Genomic DNA, 16,458 nt, shown 5'->3' on the forward strand with positions numbered 1-16,458 from the left:
CTGCTTCACACTAATGAACAATAATGTTTTACAGTCTTTGTTACAGGAAGCTCTAACAGATTTATTTTATCTGGAAGTGATCACATATCACAAATACTGCTGATTTTTGAAGGAGATAACACTGATACAAACTCAATGTTCTCCCCAATTTCATTGCAGTCTAACTGCCTTTTTAACTTCTACTTTACTGCAGTGTTTAGTTTATTGCAGTGTACCATTCAGAATCTTTGATTTTCAGAAGTAATGGTCCAAGGAGAAGGTTCCTTCAGTACCATTAAAGAATCCTACTGTAAATCCTGATTGAGCCCATTCATTTTTCAAATTCCAATATTTTGCTGGTTTTCCTATTATGAAAAGATAATTCTTCAGATTATTACTGAAATTAACACCTTATAAAATGTTTCTACCTCTGCTTTGCCAAAGCCAGTGAATGGAATCCACACCCTGTAATTCAATAAACCAGCCTCACGGTTTATTTGAAAATTTGAGTTAGTCACACCTAAGTGATCCAGTCTGCCTGGAAGCACTCACACCCTCCTGAACAATCAGTGGAAAATCAGAAACTGCCTCTCACAATATGCAGGGGAACAAATGAGATGAATTTTCTACAGCACAGGAAGGACATGGACCTGTTAGAGTGGATCCAGGGGAGGGCCACCAAAATTGCCAGAGAGAAGGAACAGCTCTCCTGTGAGGAAAGGCTCTGAGAGCTGTGGTTGTTCAGTCTGGAGAAGAGAAGTCTCTGGGGGCAAGAGCTGATAAGGGAGCTGATAAGAAACATGGGGACAAACTTTAATAGGGCACATAGTGACAGCAGAACAGAGAGGGCTCATAGCCTACCTAAAAACTATAAAGCTTCAACCTTTTTGTTGAAATTGAGCCACCCTGCAACCAGAAACTGAAGAATTATGATGTCCAATGCACAGCAGACAGAACCAAGCAGTAAAGTGCTGCTGGGTTGGACAGTCATGGGAAACACATTGGATGTGTTGGATGGCACATGGGGTGGCTCTGAAGTTTGGGTGAGCTTTGAGTCATCCAGGGCAGGGGCCTTCTATGCAAATAATTCACATTCACTTCAGGCACAAAAACAGTTTGATAGGTGGTACAGAATGATAAAACTTCAGTGAAATGTAGCATAAACTTAAATATTGCCTGGCATAGAGGTTGCCAAGTTGTGTGAAGAAAAGCCCAGGCAGTGCTTTTGTCTTGTGTCTGCTGCAGTTTCAGTGACATTGTTGGAAGGCAGAGCTGAATCTTGAGTAGGGAGCTGGAAACAAGCATGAAGGTAAAGCCTCTGAATTAGAGCTAAGGACAACAAGTTGCCAAACATCAAAGAGAACCCTCCAGTACCCGGTTCTACCTGGAAACATGGGAAATGGCTGATGAAACATTATAGTTTCTGTACCTATTTCTTCTCCTCTTTCCTTTTAAGGACAGAAATGTCCTACTTTAAAGATAAGAAATGACTTCTGATCTAAAACCAAAAGAGGTACTAAGAAAACACACATAACTAAAAGAGCAGCCAGTCAGAGAATGGCATGTGCAAATCAGGTGTACAGAAAGGCCCAGTAAGCAGAGCAATATTCCCATCAATGTGCTTGTTAGTTATTCTGATAGCATAACTCTTTCCATGCTTTGGTATGTTCAGTTTAAATAATCCTGGAAATATCTCATTCTCATGGATTTCATATCCAAAGACAAGATTTCCATGACCAAGCCTTGTCTGAGGAGAATCCTAAGGGTACTTAAAAATATAAGTATATAAATTTGCGTTGCATTTGCTGAATTTTGTACCAGTCTACTTTATGAAATAAGATGTTGCAAAAACTGAATTCATTAAAAGGTAGAGTGTCATTATTCATAACATTTACAGAAACATATAAACACTTCTGCTTTAAAACAATCAGCACAATTACTTCGATACTCTGGATTTGCAATTATGCATAATACATTGATTTAAGAGTTCTATTCACAGCATGCCAATACCACTGAAACACCTACACTTTGCTTGTAAGCCAAAATTCCTCTATAATTGAGCATGAAATTTATTTGCAATTTTGTTCAACACAAATAATATATTTTTAGCCAAACAATTTCTGTAGTCATCTGATTATGCAGTATGTGTGCCAAACACACTCTGTGAAGTGGAAAGATACATTTTTATCAAAAACCTACACAAAATCAGGTTCTCAGAACTAATTGTGAATTTACAGATCCTACAGTTCATGTAGGTAATAAGCAAAGGCTTTACTCTCCTGTTAGGGTGAAATATTAGGAAATCAACCTCCACCTAGACAAACCTCCTCTACATCACGTCTAACGTTTTCTCACAACACCTGTTTGCCCATGAGGACAGAAATAAAGAAGCAGAGAAAAGAACATAGGGATTTAAAAAAAAAATTTGCACATTTAGAGACTGGGTACACTTTAGAATTGATATACAATTTTTAAAAACTTGAAGTTCAGGACTCAAGCAAAACATCAACAGGTTTTGAGGTGTTAGTGTATATTTTAGGAATAAACACACGCACACAAATATGGTCTTCATGAAAAAAACTGTGGCTTACTCCAGGCAGCATTTCTCAGGTTATTTTTAGCTTTCCCATATGCCAGAGAAGAAAAATGCTACTCAGAAATCTTAAAATATTGCTAATGTAATTCTGTGCAACAAATTGAACATCTATACCTTTTCCATTGATTTACTATACACAACACACAAAAATGATAGCTGTGACCAGTATGCATGAGCAGCTAGGTGAGATATTTGTTCTGAATCTTAGGCTCAGAACACTCACACATTTCTAGAGATACATTTTAGGTGAAGCCACAAAAATCTTACAGAAATGTAAAGATATTTAACTGGGCAGAGCAGCCCTGTTGTGTGTAACCACTGTATGAGGAGCAAAATAGTGTGAAATCTAAACATCTTATTTAATGAAAAACTTCATATAAGGAAGAAGGTAGTGCAAAGCAAACAATGCTGCTTTGGGGTAAATGCTTTTCTCTAGTGGAAGAACCACTGGATGTGAATTTTGGTGATATAACTTCCCTTGCACATCACATCACAAAAAAAACCACACACAATCTGCAGCAATCATTTACAAAAAAGGAAAAATGCTGGAAAGTGACATAAAGTGACTCAATAGCTCAGGAGAAAGTTTTCTGGATGAACAGTACTGAGGGAGGGGGCAGAGAAGGCAGTGAACCATCCAGGTTGAAGTGTAGCACAAAATAATGGAGTTCTTGAGGTAATGGACAGCAAATTTAACATGATCTTTGAGCAATACAGACCAGCAGAAAATGTAATCCAATAAAGATGTCTCCTCTTCAGTGTCAGGTGTGACATCTGACTACATCTCTCTGAGATCTAGTAGTCTAGGATGCACGGATTTTGAGAGACTATAAACATGGCAATGCACTTGTTAAGAAAAAAATAATTACATCATCAGTACAGACTTCAAGGAGAATATTGAAGCTATTCCAAATAGGATGGAGATCATGTTTGGCAGGCCTACAGTCAGGGAGAGGCTGGGGTCAGAGATGACTTAACAGTTTCTGATCTTGAGAGAAAATGGAGGATGTAAATCAATGAATAAAACAGCAAAAGTGAAAAGAAGGGTGATAAATATTCAGTAACAGAAAACTAACATTGCAGTGAAGGTAATTAAGGTGTTCAAACAATAGAAATGGAACATTTTCAGAGAGTCTGAAGAAGGAAGAGCTAGGCAGCAATCAGAATAACAATAAAGACAGAGCTGAAAGGAGGTATCTAATGCAGCTATGGTACATGGGACCTCAGAAATATTTGTCCATCCTGCTCTAAAAAGCTTCCAATAAAAGAAATTCCATCACCTCCCCAGGCAATTGCTTTCAGTGATTCAGCTTTATTATGAGAAGCTTTTCTTGATACCTTCCTAACCCTTCCCTCCTACAGTTTAAGTCCATTACACCTCTGCCACCTGCAGCACACCGAGGAAGATTTTGCCTTCCTGATTGCTGTTTCCCTTTTGCATATCTGCAAGTTATTATTTGGACTCCTTTAACTAGCCTACCCCATTTTCCTTGACTTTTCATTGTAGTTATAATTTCTAGGTCTCTGATTGCTCACATTGTTCTCATCTAGAGATTGTTCCCATCTCTTCTGGTCCCCCTTGAGGTACAGAGAGCAGCTCAAGACAATGACATGACTTTTCAGTAGGGAAGAAGGGCAACTATAATGGCCTCTGATAGCTCCTGTTGCCAAATACATGTTGCCTTTATGGTCACTGGAAACAAGGTGACCATTCAAGGGAAAATTTCAACATTATCTAAAATAAATTATTACTTTTTGCAAGGGCAGTAAAACTGATACTCTGATACTGAGACTAATATTAGGAACTGAGCATATCAAGAGGAAAGCTGATGCTCTAGGAGTTGGGAAGAGCCTGTTCCTTGGCTTTAGACATTATGTCATCAGCACAATGCAGGTGCAATGCTGATGAAGCATGCAACTAGGTGAATTTTGTTCAAAATAAGGTAGGCTGCATTTTCAAAAATTACTCACTGATTTAGTCAAATTAGATAAGAAAATTAACCCACCTTAACGAGATTTATTTGTAAATCAAGCAAAAAAGTTGCCTTATTGGCAAGAGAAGCCAGCAACACAGGTTATTAATATATACTACAATTACTTAAAAGTCCACAACTCTCTACTAAAGGATTTCAATGTGTTTTGATAAGTCACTCTATTTTCCAGCAGCCATTCTTTGTGTAAAATGACAGCTGCTTGTGTCAGTGCACACCTTCCAATTATTTACTCAAATAAATGACAAATAATGGCCAATATTTGCTTCATACCTATCAAAAGTGCCTGAAATTCAAAACTTATTTAATGCACCATAAATATTACTCACTAGAAAACATTATTTGCGAGAGAAAAAAACATAGATTTTATTAGAAATTCAAAACTTCTGACATCATCCTACCTTGTCAGAAGCAGAGGATGGTCTAATATCTATGACAACTCTAGGGAAAATGCAGTAATTTAACGGCAAAAGGACTGAAAGATCTACCGTGTGCTTTTCTGCAGAAATAATTGTGAAATAACATTGACTTGAAAAAAACAAATCCAAGTAATACCACAAATATATCAAATGGATGATCATCACAGCAGTAAATCTGCACTTGGCCCTTCTGCAGGCAATGACATGCCTGTCTTCACTCCAGCAGATGCAGCACAGGAAGATGCTGCTGTTCAGAGTCTTAGCATGATCAGATATGAAGTGTTTGCTTACAGCAGTGTCTACCTTGTCTTACCTAAAGAAATAATCTGTCCCCATGTCCAAAAGAAAAATATCCAGAAATTAGGCAAAGAGGGGGAAAAAAATTGTTTTACTTCTCAATTAATACATAGATTAACTGAAATGACTGTCAGCAGCACAGTAGAAGAAACTCTTCAAAAGTGATTTACATTTTAGGGAAAAAAATTGCCTAAAGGAGGTTTAGAATATGAAGATAGCCTAAATGATTTAGCTTTTGGTATATACTGGAAACTAAAAAGCAGCCAAGTCTGGAAATGGCTCAGATGTCTGGAAAAAAGAAATGAAAGGAATAAAACCCACTGTAACATTGAGGGCACTGAGTGCCAAGAAGCTCAGCAATGAGCATCTATTGATCTATGATGCTACTTTGATTTTTTTTTATGATTGTGGTACTGAAAAAAATTATGGTGGTATCACAAAAGAGCTAATATTCTCAAACTCTCTGGACAGGGCACTTCTGCTGTTTTCTGGCTCTGCTCTGAACAGCCTGAGCTATGTGCTACTGCTGGCAAGGGGCCCTTGGGAATTCTCTCTGTCCTTTTCCCTTCTCCTGGCTCACCAGTGAGCTCACCAGAGCTGCACTGGACTGTTCTCCTCTTGGGATCCAGAGGGTCAGTGCCTTCCAGACTTCCCTTCCCCCTCTCCACCACAGTAACTTGAGATTTCTCTTGTTCTGCCCAAGAGGGAGTGAGGGGTGTCCTGCCTCCAGCTTCACCTTCCCTGCAAGGGCTCACACGGACCTCATCAACTCCAAGCAGTGCAATGGAAATCATTACAGATGCAGATCAGGACTAGCATGGGTGAAATATCATTAATATCATGGCACAACAGGAATGGGTGTTGCTTGGTACATTTAGAATTGGGATAACATCCCAATTAACATTCTATCAGTATCATTACGAAGGCAATGGTTGGTGTGATTCAGCAAAGAAGGAGGGCAAGAGAAAAATGAAGTCTGCTTTCTTCTGTGTTAAGTTTAAACTGACAATAAAACATTAAAGAGTTGTAATAAAGCCAACACGACAGAATAGAAAACAAGATGAGACTTGTTCACGTAAAAGGTGGCCTGAGGAGGTAAAAACTGATAAATAATGTTGTTTAAATGGGTAAGAACAAAGGCTATTGCCAATGCCTAAAAACCCACTCAAGATAGGGAAGAGGAGGAATATGATGCAGAGGAAAGTTTTTTGAAGGAGTTAATATGGAGATACTGTCACTTTGTTGTCAAAACATTAAGAAAGATAGACTGATTGATGGAGACTCCAAAACTGAGGTTCAACTCTCCTCTGTAGTGTATTCAGGATTTTATTTTAATTTGTTGCAAATTGCTGCTAACTGAAAATAGACCCAAATATTATCAGTTATATTGTAAGTATCTAAACTAGACAACCATTTCAAGTACAGTATTTATACTGTTGGGGTTTTTTTAGCTTTTCTGAACACTGGGTAAAAAGTGCCTTACTACTGCAAACTAAACCTCTCCAGTGAAACAGCTACTATGGATATTTACAAATAAATGTAAAATACAGCTGTTAACCAAACAGTATCCTGGCATTACCATGTGCAGTCATGTGAATACTGCCTTTACCAGAACATCAGCATTAATGTAGAGCTCCAGCTGTACAAAAGCATCACCACAAGCACGAGAGGCAGGTGACCTTAATGAACAGCAGCTTTACAGTGCAGCTGAATGGGAGACTTGCAGCAATGTCTGGAAGAGTTCAGTGACATTACCCAGTGCCCAAAGGGCCCAGGGATCAATGTGGTGCCACTGGAAGTGTAGAGTTATTCCAACGTCAATAGAAGTGTAACAACAACGTCAAAGTATCAGCGAGTAACACATGATGCCAATAAAAGTGTGAGGAGAGGGAATGCAATGCACCATCATCAAAACTGGAACCCCTGGTATATCAGTGCAAGATCTCTGCAATGCCAGCAGAACATTTTGAAGTTACCGTATATTCTCATTTTTTCACAGAAGATCTTTAGCTTTCAGCCTCAGAAAGGGCCAATGGGCGTCAGATATGACATAATTTTTAATGTAGTTGAATGATTCTAAATTAATACAATAAAATGAAGTTTACAGGTATTTTATACTATTCTGTTCTTGAGCATTGTATCCTGGAAATGTGTTACCTGTATTGCCTTCAGTCCAAAAGAGCAGAATACAAAGAACAGAATGGCAACTAAAACTTTTAGTGTCCTTTCACAAAGAAGCTTAATATAGCCCCTTTATTTTTACAGAATATACCAAAGGACAATCAATACTTGAATCACATTCATTTAATCCTCAGTACAATGACTTTTTAAAGATGTAGGATCAGTATAATTCCAAGGAAATTTTGAATGGACTTTCTTCTGTGTATAACTATGTATTAATTAAGAAAAAACCACTATGGATGCTGAATTCTAAACAATTGCTAGAAAATGCTTAGCTAGGAAAATAAAAGAAGGTAATAAAAACTGTAAAATATAATTAAAATATTTTAGGATCTATCTCTTTTAGTGCTAAATAAAAAACACAAGAAAGAAAATGTACCAATTAAGTTGTGATGTTTACTTCTAAAGTTTAATTAAATAATCAGTATGTACAAAATTAGAGTATGGATGCCTCATCATCCATTCACTGCCTCAATTTGAAAACAAAACAGGAAAAATTTTCTCAGGTACCAGTGCAGAGACAATGAAATTACATTGCAAAAAAATTAACTTTTAACTGTAATGTCCTCAGCTTGGGGAGCTGGAGAGGTCTTCTTTTCCAAGATAAGAGACAGAAAGAAGGTGGTTTTGGTGAAGAATGCGAGGGGTTTAGTATTAAGTCAGAAAATAACACAGCTTCTTCAAAGAAGAAGCCACCTATTCCAAATATTTAAATTGTGACAGTGAGAAAAATTGGGATGACTTCCTGTTCAATAGCAGGACAGAGCACCTCACTTCGATAAGTACTCAATAGCTGAATCTTTTTCTTCCTGCTAAGCTTTTGTTTTTCACATAACTCATTCTCCATGAACCTTGGAGCTTTGACTGATTGTATTTAACCTTCCAATGAGATTGGTTATTGAGGAAAGTAAGAGAAGCTTTGAATTTAAGAAGAATTGGCAGCAATGAAGAGTACAGTCTTGAAAGATTTCAGAGCTAGCACACCTTGTTCCCAGGCCCCACCATACATAGGCTGAAGTAAAAACTGTAAATACAAATACACAATATTGTAAATAAAGTTAAAGGAGTAAAGGAGTAGAAGATCATCTCCCCAAGTCTGAACCTAGATTAGATATTGACTATTATCCACATATGGTAATTTCCCCTCTATTTTCAGGTGAAACTTCTAGAATCCATTTCATGCATTATTACATCATTCCAATATTATATTGCTTTACATATTACTATTTCTTTTCCAATGCACTGCAACTGCAATAAAAGAATGCAGTAATGTAGCAATCTCCTACAAACAGAACCATGCAGTACAGTCTGTATGCTTTTATGTTTTAAACCTCTGTGTATCAAGCAACACTGAATTTTTACTCTAAGGTGCTTTAGTTAGGTTGTTTGTTGTAATCTCTGTTAATTAAGATAGATGTTAACTAGATGGCACTGTGTACTTGAAGGACTGAGCATGACATTCGCTGCTGACTCCTGCCCGAGTCCTGCGTTCCTTCAGCTCACATCCATCACAACAGGACTGCCAGGTGAGCTGCCTGTCACCCCAGCCCAGGCTAATGGATTCTCCAGTGGTTTTAGGTACAGCTTATGTCATGAGATTAAAACTCTGTGCCTTGGAAATGACAAAACACACGTAGCTGAGACTTGTCAGCTCCAGGTAGTCAGATGCTGCTTGGTTTCAGAAGCAGATGCAGATGAGACTGGCAATATAAATATGCAAATCACAATGGTCCCTTGTCAGCACCACTGTTCCTACCTCTAATGGCCCTCGTAGAAAGTCTGTTTGCTCAGCTCCTACTTCCAGTGCTACATCGACAGAAGCAAAGGGGCGGCTGGCCATCTGCTGTCGCTCCCGCATAAGTTGCTGATGAGGAAAAAATGATGTTTTAACAAAACATTAAAAAATGCACCAGATATCAGTCTGTCCTACTATACCTCCCATTAAAACATAAGAATGCAAACAGCATGCACACAGCCACTTTTGTGATATCAAAGTGAGAAAGTTACACCAAATCATAATCATCACCATCTATATTCACTCGAGAAACAAGCACAGAAGGTTATGATGCCTACAAACGGCCTTTTAGCTTGAACTCTGACAAACTTTCCAAATGAAAGCTTCCCTAACTGACTGTTCTCTCTAAATAACTGCTATTTCTGTAAGTTACAAGCAAATATAGAAAATGGTTGGTAAAAATAGTTGAAGTCTAATTCCACTGATAATGCATGCATTAGAACACCTGCCAAAAACAAGTCCACTTGGCCTTTAAATTTTCATAATTCACAACTAAGCCAGATGGAGTTAATAGTGTCAGGACTCAATTTTATGCAGAATCTTTTCTGGTGTTACTTTCATATGAAGAATAACGTGCCAGGATTGGGAACTCTGCAGCAGTATATTAGAATACACTCAGCTATGCTCACAGAGCTTGTATAATCCCTTCCAATCATACCAGTGTGCACAGAAGTCCCAAGCAAAACCACAAAGTTAACTCATATTTCTTCCTCTGTCTGTAATTATAATGCTTATTAAACCACAATGAATAAAAATGATGACCAGCAGTAGATATTACAGATCTTACTCCACTGGTTCAGTGCAACTAATGAAAGCATTATTAAATATTTAAGGTGAATGAGTCGTGCAATTCAAGTGGTGTGTTCCTTCAGCTGAACAGGATGTCACAGAATCTTGAAGAGACAAAACGCTTGCAAAAATGATTTATTAGAAAAGATCTGTTTCATTTTCTTAACGTTTTTCTCCCTGTTATCTCTGGGAAGCTTAAAACATTAGAAAGTGATGCCTGAATGTAAATGACACTAGCACCGTGACATACTGCTAATAAAAGCCTTTGAAATAATAAAAGGTATGCAAGCAAATATTTGCTGGCAGCTTACTAATAAACACTGTTGATTTAAGATCTGTTACAAAGCAACAAACTCATTTTGTAGTGCTTCTTATGCATTTTGCCTCAGCTTGCATTTTAAGATTGTCTATAGAAATTTAAAGACACACTCGTAACGTTAAAATCAGACCAGAACCTCTCAGTGCACAGCCAGTACATTCCCAAGGCCTGGATTTTATAGCCAAGCAGTGTTTGTCAGCAAGCACCTGCACAAATGGGCTCCCAGTATATCACACCAAGAGGGCAATCAATATGTCTGTGGGCAAAACTGCATGTTTTATATTGAGAATAAATAAAAGCCAAGTATGAATATCTAGATGGTTAAGAATTATGTTTTTAACCCTTTACTTCAACATGAAACTGCTGGGCTCTGTCTAGGATTTACATCAGCATTGATTTACATCAATACAATTTACTAATACATTTTACAGCTGTAAAGAACTACTATGAGCCTCCAGTCCTACCAACAACTTGAGAAAGACCACAAAAACTTAAAGTATAAAATAATGAGTCCCTACATCCTAAAATTACTATATGTACCTCCTTTTCCTCTTAAAATAGCAAAAATTGAAGAAAACAGTGTAATTAGAACAGTCCTGCCACATGGAACTCATTACAGTATTCTAAGTCTGCAGAGCTATTGGCAAGTGCTTACTTTTTAATGGGAAACCAAACACTGTTTTAAACAAATAGAATTGCTTTGGGAAAATACTAAACAAGCAGAACAACCTATGTTCCAAGTGCACATATTACTATTTAAAAGATTTATTTAATGCAGATTAAAAAGAAATGTATTTTTTATATGTCCTCTGGTTTTTAAGGCCAGTAGGTTTCTCCCCCTCTTCTCCTGGTCAGGCATTCATCAGAACCTTTTCATTCACAAGACAGTCGCTGTAATTATGATAGTCTGCCATTTGAAAAGAGTGCTACAAAGATTCTTAATTAGCTCTGTAAACAAGAATGAAATCTTGAAAATGCTTGGTTGCCCATAAAGCGCTGCTGATTTTGGCAGCTGAGCACTTGCACATCAAAGTGTTTTACTCAAAACACTGCTGCTTTCCTTCATCATTTTAAAACTCTCTGCAAGGTGCAGGACACAAAAAAAAAAAAAAAAAAAACAAGATGCAATGAGGAGAAATACAGGAAGATATTATGATGTTTAAAATCAGTTTTGTGGCTGGAAAAGGTCACTGCCTCCCACCATTGGCAACTCTCCCTGTACCAATATTGGGACAAAGTTCTAGAGCTTCCAGTTATGGGGAATTAGTACCTCACCCACGGGGCAAGGACCATGGAAACTGTTTGAACAGACATTTCATGAGAAGAGTGAAAAGGCTCTTCCTTACCCTCTTGGCAAAGAGATAAAAAACCAAACAAAATCCCTCCACAGATTTCACCACAACTGAGGCAGAATAAACAGGGGATAGCGGAAAGTAAAAATATAATGCTGTTACTTTTATATACTCAATTCCAAAAAATATACTGGATTTTAAAAAATCACAGGAAAAAAAAACCCCAAACCCACACTTCTCCAGTAATTAGGGATATTCACTTGTAGACATCAGATAAACAGATAGTATTAACATGTAATATTTGAATATTTTATCACAAATTTGATCTATAGCATTTGGAATGCAGGCACATCTCTAAATATTCACTTTAAAGTATGGGAAATGAAAAATATTTTCTCAACATAGGGCTGAGAAATTCAATAAGCATTTATTTGACTGAGCAGACAAGCAATTTCAAGTTCTACCATAATTTTAAATCTCATTAAGTACAATACTATTGACAAGATTAATTTTTTTAGGCATCTCTATTATTTAGCAGCAATTCTAATGTATTAATTTATATCCTATTGAAGATTTTTTCATATAAAGTATAGAATTATAGGTGTCTTCAGTGAAGAACAGTAAGATGCTAGGACACTATAAATTAGGTCAATTTCTCGCTCAACACCCATGTAATATTAAAACATTTCTTCTAAACCCAACCATTTTGGCATAAGTATTTCCCCATCATGGGAATATGCATTTCACTGATTTTGCATGAACATGTAGACATCTTAGCCTGCAGATTATGATAATTTTGAGTTTTGGTGTCCTAGTGAAATAAAGATTTTGAAATGGGACCTGCTTTCCATCTAGAATTTTATCCTAAGAAAGCAGTTGCCCGAGAATACAATTAAATTTTACCATCGATCAAAAAAAATTTTGTGGGGGATACCACTCCTCTGATCAATGTAGTGTGGAGTAAATTAAAATGTTACATGGCATCGTGTATGCGCTACAATAAGGAAATTCATTCCTTGCATAGTTCTTATTTAGGTAGAAATGTTTTGATATTTTTTGCTCTTGGTTGATAACATCACATTCAAAATATTTTAATGACTATATTGTATTCACATACAATAAAACACTCAATGCCAAATACATATTATAGTGAGTTAACATTAACAGAATACAATATTTCAGCAAACTCAGGCTGACATGTTTCAAGTCTTGTATTTTAGGAGAGGTTACCATTTTGCTTCTTTTTTGTTTCTTTTTTTCTTTAAGATTTGCTCTCTCATGTGGAATTGGATACTGCTCTTCTGACTAGCACTGCTTTTCTACTCTGTTCACCTTCCAGCATAACTGCCCTGGAAAAGCCCTAATTGGAAAAAATCTAATAAAGTGCATGAGTTGTTAGGAACTAGGAGAGGTGTGCTTTCTCTTTGTTATAGCAGACATTCTATAGAGACTGAGAGATTAGGAGAGCTGAAAAGAATGAGGCCATTTTAGTGCCATAACAGGATGAACAGAGCAATCCTTTCAAAGATCTTTCTGTTGCTCTTGGGCACCTCTAACGAGCTCCTGTAGCCCACAGGCAACCAAAGGTACCCAGAGTGTGCCATAAAGGGGGCACAGACCAGCGTGCATGCCCAGGGTCATGGGGCAGCTGCACACTGGGGTAGGAGTAAGAGGTGGCAAACACCAGAAAAATGTTCAGGAGACTTCTGACTGCCAAACAGAGCCAGGAAGTCTCAGCACACTGTTCCAAAAATAAGGGTATGGCAGGTGGAAAAGATGTCTATTATCTTAGCAGCTGCCTAGATTTTCTAGTTTTTCTTCCTTCACACCTTAGATGGGTTTGGTTTTCTTCCTAGATGACACCACTATCAAAGTGGTACCTGGACATGTATGACTTTGTCAAGGTGAGCATTGAAAACCAGGAAAATGGTAATTCTGCAACTCTCTGCAAACTGCTGTCTAGCTCCGTGCTGCACAACCCTCCTAGAGACAAGGATTTTTCAAATGTCTAATTTGAAATTCCTGTTCTGCTTATTCATCCTGCAGCTCTCACTTGTCTGCAGTTACAACTTGGTCACCTCCTTTGCTGCTTCTGTACTGTCAACTGCTGATGTGAGTAACATCCAAAAGCTAGAACAGAAGCATTAACAATGCCATGCATTAAATCTGAGTTTTATAGGAAAAATATTTGCAAGGAGAAAAAAATGTAAAAACCTCACAGAGAGTTGCACTGACGAATTTCTGATCACACTGCATTTGACAAGCTCCAAGGCTTAAAAAAAATAAAGACTGAATGTAAATCGACAGCCCTGCAAAACCAGAGCCTCCCTAAACAACCAATTCACCCATTCATTGAATATTCTTGAAGGTTCTTACTGCCACATCCAATCAACACAAGTTACATGGACTTACACACATCTGCATGGAACACTGATATTTTAGTTAGAAACACAATTTAATTCTCTTCCTAATTCTTAAGTTTTCATTTTCAAACTGAATTATACATAGTGATATTGTAATGAAGCCCTGATTATTCACTTTAATTTGCACAAGACAAAGCTTGCCTTCTCTGTAAATTTTCTCATTGTAACTCTTGGTGTTGAAAATCTCTTCAGATTAAATTGGCTATTTATATGGCTGGAAAGGAGAGCAATTTCTCATTTAAATGTTGAATAAAATATTTGACTTGGTTAATTTCCAAATCAGCTGCTTTCACCGGAAAGCCGGATCACAGTCATTAAACCTTTTTGTTGGGTTTTAGGTGAAATAAGCTCGCTATTCCATGACTGCATGAGGTACACTGATTTTAAGAGATGGATAAAAGCTGGCATAGGAAACCAAGCAGCAGGAATAGCCATGGTTCTGACCGAATCTGACAATCTGAATTCAGTCATTCCCTCCACCATGAACTTCCTAAACAATCATTTCCCTCTGCCTCATTTCCCACCGTGCTAAGTGGAAAGTTCCCTGATACAAGAGTGCATTCAGGTAGGCAATGAGATATTACAATGATGGACATAGTATAACGTGCTATTTGCACTGCAAAATAGAGTCTGTGGAAACTTCCTGCGATACCAGGGCCTATTCCATATCACTTTCTTGTAAAATTGCCTGAAGAAAAGGTGCTCTCAGGCGTGTGCAAAGATCTGTCATGGGAAAAAAATAAGAGGAGTTATACTTTTTGTCCTAGCTTTATACTGAATAAAATGAAGGGCTATTTAAACTAGACATACTCCAGCAAACAACAGCTAAGACATACTTAAAATACAGTGTACACATCCCCAAAAAATAACAGTTCCAAAAGGTCAAGTTTTTATGTATCCCTTTTGGAAACCAAATACCAGTCGTCTGCAATTTCCCTTGAACAAATCAAAAATGAGAAAAAAAGATGAGCCCTGAAAAGGTCATTTTTTTGCTAGATCCAAGGAACAGATATTTAATGTATTGCACATTAGCAAGCAAAGAGCAAAATGTGAATCTGCTGTGACTTCAGCTTTTGGAACTTTGTGATACTGGAATAGAATTCCCATCTCTAGAACACTGAAAGTGGCACCCTGGGTGATGCTCATTTGCCAGCAATTTATGGGGGATTGTGTTACAACAAGGTTGTGTTTGATCCTTCATATTTTTCCCCTAAAGAATATTTTGGCATGGGGAGATTTTTTGGGTGCTAAGAATCAATAATAAACTCAAAATTCAACTCCCTGCTTTAAAATTTAAGAAGTGTTAAACACGACCAAATCCTATTATCACTTTCACTTGGAACACAGTGAATCCATGTAGCACATTTACACAGATCTGTAACCACTAACATTTTAAAGGTTCCTAAAGATGTACTTAAGACTTTCAGTAGGTTTTGCTAATGCCAGAATTTTGCTCTTATCCCAAATTGAGTGGTTTTAAAAATACCTTCAGCAAACTGTTGAATATTTTGCTCTTAGCTATCACAGCCATCGTCAGTTGACAGAAAAATTCTAAAAATGCTTGTTCTGCAAAGTAATTCTGTGCACAGAGAAGAGCCAGGTCAACTAATTGCAGATGTTGAAATGCTTCCACAAAAAACATTCGGTATTTGCCTAAGGACAGTTGTTTATAAGTGAATATATTAAAATATGTCTTCAAATTATTTCAGAATATGAAAGAGAGAGTCAAAAATTGTATGGTGCAAACTACCCCTTGGAACTCTGTCATCTACAATGGTGCCACATAAATACTGCTTTCAAAATGTTTTCTAAAGAACTGCTTAAAAATGTAACTACCATTTTTATGAGTGAAATAGCAACAGTGGGAAACTTCCTTAAAATAACAAAATCTCAGTCCTTCCTATCAACAGTTGTTAAGCAATGGCCTTTTGACACGAGGCACCATGAATATTACCCATCATTATCATAACTGTTAAAAAACAGCTCTAGTTCTTATCTTAAACAACAGATGACAAGCTGGTAATTTGCAGCTCTTCCTAAAGTAATTCAAATTGCTTTAAAGATAGCAAACATGTTCTGATAAAGGAAACTGGGTTTAAGTGGTGCCCCATGAGATCACTTGGTCCACACCCCTGTGCCTTGCTCCTACACAAGGGCAGTGTGATCATGATTCTTCTGGCAGATGTATGTTTTTAAAAAAAAAGGCCACAGTGGTTCCACAGTTCCTCCAGAAGTCCAGAACACTTAAATTAAATCTCCATGTTGAAATTTAAGCCAATGTCTGCAGTGGAGACCATTCTCTGTTTACAAGTGAGGAGAAATCTCCCCCAAAACTCCTGTGTGCTTTACAGGACTTCTTCATAAATCTGAAGTTTCC

General features: G+C 37.4%; 1 protein-coding gene across 4 annotated transcripts in view; it reads right to left on the reverse strand.

Annotated features, from left to right (window-relative positions):
* ATRNL1 (attractin like 1) overlaps positions 1-16,458 on the reverse strand; it is a 433,015-nt gene that overhangs the window by 108,046 nt on the left and 308,511 nt on the right. For 3 of the 4 annotated variants that reach the window (XM_077182833.1, XM_054637523.2, XM_077182836.1), the window contains exon 27: positions 9,220-9,327. The exons of the other annotated variant lie outside the window; for it this stretch is intronic. In XM_077182833.1, coding sequence (XP_077038948.1) covers positions 9,220-9,327 — 108 coding nt within the window. The remainder of the gene's footprint in view (positions 1-9,219; positions 9,328-16,458) is intronic. 4 annotated transcript variants of the gene reach the window in all.

The sequence above is a fragment of the Agelaius phoeniceus genome, chromosome 9 (genome assembly GCF_051311805.1).
Source record: "Agelaius phoeniceus isolate bAgePho1 chromosome 9, bAgePho1.hap1, whole genome shotgun sequence".
Taxonomy (NCBI): domain Eukaryota; kingdom Metazoa; phylum Chordata; class Aves; order Passeriformes; family Icteridae; genus Agelaius; species Agelaius phoeniceus.